Source organism: Charadrius vociferus, unplaced genomic scaffold (assembly GCF_000708025.1).
Source record: "Charadrius vociferus isolate BGI_N301 unplaced genomic scaffold, ASM70802v2 scaffold377, whole genome shotgun sequence".
Taxonomy (NCBI): Eukaryota; Metazoa; Chordata; class Aves; order Charadriiformes; family Charadriidae; genus Charadrius; species Charadrius vociferus.
Genome location: NW_009649456.1, coordinates 1047183 through 1054782, shown reverse-complemented (window position 1 = coordinate 1054782; position 7600 = coordinate 1047183). Strand labels below are relative to the sequence as shown.

Here is a 7600-nt window from a genome sequence, read left to right as displayed (position 1 = left end):
CCCCCCCCACACACACACCACACACACACTTTTGAGGAGAGAAACTTTGACTTCTGCTTCATTCAGTGTGCTTTTGTCTAAATGTATATTGCTTACTGCCTTTACTACATCCTTCTGAGGGGCAGGATTCTGTTTAAAAGTTCAGTAACTTGTGTAAAGCGCTGAAAGACTGAATGGAGACTTGCTTATTGACTAAGTGATTAACTTGAGCAACAGAATTGCATCATCACCTTGGTATCTGGAAAGAAATGGCGGGCTTATACTTGGCAGGAGTTAGTGCTGTTAATTTCCATCTACACAATGTCAAGTAATGGATTAAGTCATGCATGGGTTATCTCGGCCTTTGAGGTGGTCTATATTGCTATCTTTATGCCTCCCAACCCCTTTTTCTCTATTATATATTGTTTCCCTAATGGGTGAGCACTATAAGTTGTCTTCAGGTTGTTTTCTGTGGTCCCAGTGGGTGTGGAATGGGGTTTGCAATCTAAAAGGTTTGCTTGATTTCTCCCTACCATGTTTTGTGTGCAGGTGACTGCCAGCTGCAAACATCTTGTCGAATCCAGAAGTGCACCACCAATTTTGTGTCCTTAACTTCACATCTAAACTCGGCTCTTGAGGACTTTGATTTGGAGTTCTGCAAGGCCCTGCGAGCATATTCTGCCTGTACCTATCGCAATTCCAAAGTATGCCGTGGAAACCTAGTCTACCATTCTGCGGTGCTTGGGATCAGCGACCTCATGAGCCAGAGAAACTGTTCCAAAGATGGACCCACATCCTCCACCAACCCTGAATTGTCCCATGATCCCTGCAATTACAGTGGCCACACAGAAGCCAAAAAACACCAGGGAGGGGAGAAGACTCTTCCTCCTACTTACCTATTTTGTGGCTTGTTTGGTGATCCTCATCTGAGGACTTTTAAGGACCGCTTCCAGACATGCAAAGTAGAAGGCGCTTGGCCCCTCATAGACAATAACTACTTAACAGTGCAAGTGACCAATGTGCCTGTGGTCCCAGGATCCAGCGCTACTGCTACGAATAAGGTATGGATTGTTCTTAAGCGCTGTGCATGCATACAGAATTAAAAGGCCAAGACAGTAGAGCAAGTCACTTAGCCCTTAACAATTAAGAAGTGTAGCAGCTTGAGAATTGAACAAAATTTAAGCCAGGTCCTTTTCTTACTTTTCTTACTACTTCTCCCCGCCACAGATGTAGTATCCTTTAGGGATACTAAATGTAACACTTTAAAACAGTTATCAGATTGCAGTATCTGTGACTGCCTCTGCACTAAGTAAAAATTCTAGGCAAGAAGCAAGGAAAAAGTGTAAGTCTCTACTTTTCATTAATTCCCTAAGTTTTATAGCCATTACAGTAGAAAACAAAAAATATTGTCAGAGTGGCACAACAAATAAGTTAACAAGGCAGTGAGGGTTCAGAGCAAAGACAAGAAGGGGAACTCTGGAGAATAGAGAGGAGGTAGCAAAAAAATTACATTGATGTCAGATGGTTGCAAGAAAGTGTTAGTACCCTGGCTTTACTAAAGAAGCAGCAGCCTGAAAATTCTGAGAGTGTAAGTCCCTCTTGTGACAGACAAGACTTAAGATTGGCCACTTGAGGTGGCTCAAGAAGCAGTACGTGTGCTAATATTGATAACTTATGCCATTTCCTTACCTTAAGAAAAGTATTTGTGTCTTTCTGCGGAAGGCAGATAGCAAGTGTGTCTGTAGGAAGAAAACGAGGTATAAAGCATGAGCCTGGCTAAGGTGTCCTTAGATTTAGATTTACTTCCAGAGCCCCGGGTGAAAAATGGAACATCTTTCTATCAATAATAGAAATTACTTACACATACCTTTGAAGCTGTTGCTGTCACATATCTTGTTCCCTTTTTGGAGTGAAATGGCCTTTTTTACATGTGGTAGTGTAGCTCTTGTAGTGTCAAGAAGTTATGTCAGGCTATATGTACACAGTTTCAAGACTCTCAATATTGGAGAATCTTCACTGTTTTGTTAAGCTCAGAAGTAGGTTTTTAATTACTGGTGTTAGGAGCAGGGTGTATACAGGTCACAGTAGGTTAGAGCCTGCACATCTTTCATGGAGATGTCTGTACAGTAATATTAATAAGTGAAAATCAGTTTTGCTGTTGCATTTGTGCTGGAATCAGAGGTACTGACTAATGTCAGTGCTTGTATGAGTGAGGCAAATTTTTGCATTTGCCAGAGCCCAGAAGTTGGGCTGATACATCACTGAACTTCCAAATCGCCTTTTCTTAACTTGTGCCTGTTCCAAGACCAGTCTGCATTGTGAATGAGTTCTGAAGAGTATAAAATGAAGGAGTGAGGCTAACCTGAGTAAGCTTTGCAAAGAAGACTTAGGTCCCTTGAAATCTGCTCCAGTGGCTTTTTTAAAAGACTCTTAAATAAGTACAAGAAAAAGCTGCATTTCATAATCAATTTTGCTGAAGTCTTGCAGAGTGTTCTTTATTTCCTTGTTCCTGGTAATTCTGGAGGAAAAAGGTTGAGAGTTGTGTATAAGTTGTGTGGGTGGCTACGGTGTGATGGTAGTAGACAGGTGATCTTATCTCACCCTTTAGCCACATTCTGAAAATGATTCACTATAGTAGCATGTTATGCTGGTATACTTCTTCTCAAACCAAGGGGAGAACTTTAGGACATAAATGTCCTATACGTACTGGGGGAAAGTATGTGTTTTAAAGTGAGAACCTTTTGTCTTTATTTATTCTCAATGTTTTTGTGTTTGATTTGTCATTCTGGAAAAAGTGGTAATACATTTTTCTCTTTTATAATAGTGGTTTAACATCACTGCTGTTGAGCAAGTACAGCTAAGTGTGCAGGAGGAATTAAATTAAATACGATGTATGGTTTGGGATATTAGAAGTGTCTCTAATGCTAAGATCTGTTACATGTTGTACAGTCCTTGAGTTTATTTGGCAGATAATCAAACTTACCAGCACACTTGTTATTAGGAGATGAAGGTTGTTTGAATGTACAAGTAACTTAGCAAGATAAGCTTTCATATCTCTAATGCATCTTCTTGATTCCTTTATTTCTTTATGGAGCAGGCTAGAAAAGGTTCAGAAAAGGCTTGTTAAACTACACTGCTGCTGCTAGTTTAATTCCTGTAACATTTTTCTGTGCAAATAGTCCACCACCACAACAAAAATGGAATATCTGCTGCAGGGTGTACTTCCCTGATTTTGGCCACCGGGTAGCTTAAGGCACCTTTAAAGTGCTACCAAGAGAAATTCGGTGACTTTTATCTACATAGTGTATTTTCCTTAGCTGAGGGTGTGCAAACAGGTCGTCTGCATTCTTCATAGAAAGTTTCCAGGACATTATCCATTACTAGTCTTGCTGCTTTTTCATTGCAGATATTTGAGATAGATGTTTAATGGGAAATAATAACAAAGCTTTCTGCTGAAATTTAATTGCACAGAAGCCAAAGCAAATACTAAATTTGCGAACTAGCCTACTTAATCCACTCTAAAACAGACCTGATGAAAGCAAAGACAAAAAGAGTAGAAAATTTAGTTTCTCCTGAATGCTCTTTTTTAGGGGAATTGTTTTAAGCTGTAGGAACAGACTATTTAATCTTCACACTATATGCAGTGTGATTTTGAAAGGGGCCTACCATCACTTGCCCTTGTAGGTAGTTTTTACCTTCAAATTTCTTATAGCTTTCTCATGTACCAAGCGTTAAGGGAATTGGCAATGAAGGGAGCATTCTCTGTAAAGTAAGTTGTCTTCTCTCTCCAAAACTTGTGAGACTTGAGTAACCCCACCAGTCTGAGGGCTATCCAATAAGTTCATAAAGGACAAGAGAATGCCAGGAGGAGACTTTAAGGAAGAATATGAAGAATAGAAGTATGTTCCCTGCCCCCCGGCATATCTGGCAGGGAAGTATGAAAAGCAGGAAAAGTCTTCCTTTAATTCCATAATTGGAAAGGTACATCCTTTTGTGGGAGTTGCGTATTCACAAAATGCTCTTGGCAATTTGTTTGTAGGTGTTTTGCATATTTGTTATGCCCATAGTAACAACATCTGTTTCTTCACAGTGAGCAAAGCTACTGTATGTTCTGTGGTCTAGCTGAAACTTGAAAATCCAGTTTTTTTGAGCTTGTGTGATGTGCTTATGCTGCTTGGTATAGGATCCTAGGGCCTTTCAGATGGAGAATGAAGGATCGTCACCAAGTAGCTGGGAAACTGAGTTCAATTTCTCCTTTCCGCTTCTTTCTGACTGACTTCCTGTGTGAGTTTTGGGTAGGTCACTGGCATCTTTTTGTGTGATTTCTCCAGCTATAGATAAAGAGCTCCCCTGTCTTGGGAGCTGTTTTGGGATTTCCTGAGGATAAATAGATATTACAAGGGACTGTAGAGGGAGCAAGTAGGAAGGGTATTGTAGGATGCATGAAATAGAAGGTGTGTTGGTTTTTTTTTCATTATTTATTTATTGCGTGCTTTATTTGGAGGGGTACAAAGTCTTTATTGGCTTTCATCACTGTGACAGGTGTTCTGGATATCACTAGGGTAGTTGTCCCTAAATAGCAAATGAGGCAGAGGTGCTTGGGCTTGCCTATGGAAAACTCTCCTTCTTGTTTGCGGTAATTAGAAATGGAGTTTTTCCTATCCTGGTGTTTCCCAGTGGATAGCTTGAAGGTAAGAGAGTAAACGGAAGGACAGAGAAAGGAAAAAAACACAGAGCTGTTACTGTAGCGGATTTCCTGGGCATAAAGCTTTGAACCTGGGAATTGGTGGTATTAGCAGGTTAGGGAAACGTTGTGTATAAGTGTTCTTTTTCCCACAGTCAAAACATTTAAATATCTTTTGCAGCATGGTTTCTATTTTTGCAGGAAATTGTTGCAGACTAGGCACAGTGTAATTAGCCTCCTTTAATATTAAAATGTTTGTCTTCCAGTTACCATTCAGTTGTTCTTCTAAGTAAGAGCGTCAGATAACAGATCATGTGTGATTAGTTTTTTCATCTTTGTGGACATCCTGCCTAAGGTAAAGATGAATTTGTTTTGATTTCTCAGAAGTAGTACATACTAGAGTTTTGTTGGAGGACATCATAGGATTATAGAATCATTCCAGTTGGAAAAAAACTTTAAGATCGTCAAGTCCAACCAGAAACCTAACACTGCCGAGTCCCACGAAACCATGTCCCTAATGGCACATCTGCACCTCTCTTAAGTACCTCCAGGGATGGTGACTCAACCACTCCCTGAACAGTCTGTTCCAATGCATGACAACTCTTTCAGTGAAGAAATTTTTCCTAATATCCAACCTGAACCTCTCCTGGTGCAGCTTAAGCTGTTTCCTCTTGTCTTGTTGCCTGTTACTTGGGAAAAGAGACTAACACCCACCTCACTACAACTTTCTTTCAGGTAGTGATAAGGTCTCCCCTCAGCCTCCTTTTCTGCAGGCTACACAACCCCAGTTCCCTCAGCTGCTCCTCATAGGACTTTTGGTCTAGACCCTTCACCAGCTTTGTTGCTCTTCTTTGGACATGCTTCAGCACCTCAACACTTTTCCTGTAGTGAGGGGCCCCAAACTGAACACAGTATTTAAGGTGCGGCCTCACTAGTGCCGAGTACAGGGAGGTGATCGCTTCCCAAGTCCTGCTGGCCACACTATTTCTAATACAAGCCAAGATGCCATTGACCTTCTTGGCCACCTGGGCACACTGCCGGCTCATATTCTGCTGGCTGTTGACCAACACCCCCAGGTCCTTTTCCACTGGGCAGCTTTCCAGTCACACTTCCCCAAGCCTGTAGTGTTACATGGGGATGTTATGATCCAAGTGCAGGACCTGGCACTTGGCGTTGTTGAATATCATACAGTTGGCCTCAACCCATCGATCCAGCCTGTCCAGATTCCTCTACAGACCCTTTCTACGCTCAAGCAGATCAACAGTCCAGCCCAACTTGGTGTCGTCTGCAAACTTACTGAGCTTCGCTGGTGTAAAGATAAACAATGCTATTTCCTGGTGTCCAGGACAACCTGGCCTTACTAGAGGTGGTTTTGTAGGGTAAGCTGTGGCTGTTTGTCAGGCATTAGACTGTTTTCTTGTCTGTGACATTTGTGGGGCTGCTGGACGACTTGCAGACATTTTGGTGCCTTCAACGCCTGCCTTTAGGAGGCGGAGAGCAAAGAAGAGATGCATATATACTCAGCAGTATGTATCTGACTGTCTTTAAAGCCTGTGGAGGTGTCTTGTGGGCAGTAGAACAGACAATACCTTAATGATTAGAAGTGGCAGTTTTTTCTCAGGCGTGGCAGTGGGAATTAAAAGTTAATGTTGTGCACTTAAACAGGCTTTACTTTCCTGTTTGTTGCTGTGTAAATTTTATAGTCCCGCTGTGGAGGTGGGTGCAGAACCTTTCTTATTGGGTTGTCCACCTGAGAAAAGGAGGTGTTTTAGATTCTGTTCCCATTGATGAAGGATGCTTAACTATCATGAAGTTCTGGGTAGTTTAGAAATTAATAGATTATTAATAGATTGATTTCTAGTGTGGTTTATGAACAGTGACCTTCTTGCTTAACCACATTCAAGAAACACGTTCCTGAGTGATCTTGACTTTCCTTTTGGAAGTCATCTAATGCTGAATTGTCTTGTTTTCAGGTAGACTTCCTCTTTATTTCTCTGTTCTGCGTGGAATCCATACACCTTCCCTTTCCATTTTCTCCTCTGACATGAAATTGGAACTTGTCATGGTAAAATCTCTTGTATGCGTCTGTACCACAGAAGCACTCTGCTGAAGTACAGCAGGCTGAAGAGGGTTTACTGTGTTTAGTTTTGTAAAGTTCCCAGCCATTCTTGCTTCCAAGAAGTTGGCCCCAGCAGTGTCACTGAGGCAGTCCCTAAATCTTCCCTGGACAATTTGCCCTCACCGTGCCTGCCCCACCACCAGTTTGCATGGAAGGAGCAAAGGCTTTTTGCACATACACCTTTCGCTGGTGCCCTTGAGCTGCGTCAACTTCAGCAAATAGTGCACCATGAAAGCACGGGTGCACGGAGAGAACATGAAGAAATCCTGCTTTGTGTGATGTCTAGTGCTGTCTGATGGACTGAGAAGGTATTAGCATTTGTAACAGAACTTTCAGTTTTGTTTCATCCCAGAAGACCTGCTATGCATATAAAAAGGAACTAGCCTGTGATGTAACTTGAAATAAGGCTATTGAATCAAAATTTTACAATGAGTCCTTATGATTTTCCTGTATTAAATCTTTCTACTTCCACCCTTTGGCATTGGCTATTCTTCAGTAGGTGATGAGTGGTGCTTGGTTTCTGAGATAAACTCACATGCTTCACACCTGTTGCAGGCCTCTGGAAAGGGAAGTTGTTTTCAGTTGGTGATTGAAAGGTTATTTAATGCATTGAAGTTTTTATTTTCCTCTATGTATGTATAAACTAAAAACTTTTGGATGGCATTGCAAGACCCCTTTAGAAATGTCATGTATGCTATGCAGTTATCTACCTATGAACTTCCAATAGCTGGTTTTCAGAGATCACTTGTAAAGTCCCTTGCAGGCTTCCCAGGGATATTTGATAGACCACTGGTCTAGTATCATAAAACTTCCTGCTG

The 7600-nt window shown here is 41.5% G+C and overlaps 1 protein-coding gene across 1 annotated transcript in view; it reads left to right on the top strand.

The window, feature by feature from the left end:
* The window catches only part of RGMB (repulsive guidance molecule family member b), a 98396-nt gene that overhangs the window by 83713 nt on the left and 7083 nt on the right, over positions 1-7600 (top strand). Inside the window, exon 4 of the mRNA XM_009889712.1 lies at positions 492-1040. Coding sequence (XP_009888014.1) covers positions 492-1040 — 549 coding nt within the window. The remainder of the gene's footprint in view (positions 1-491; positions 1041-7600) is intronic.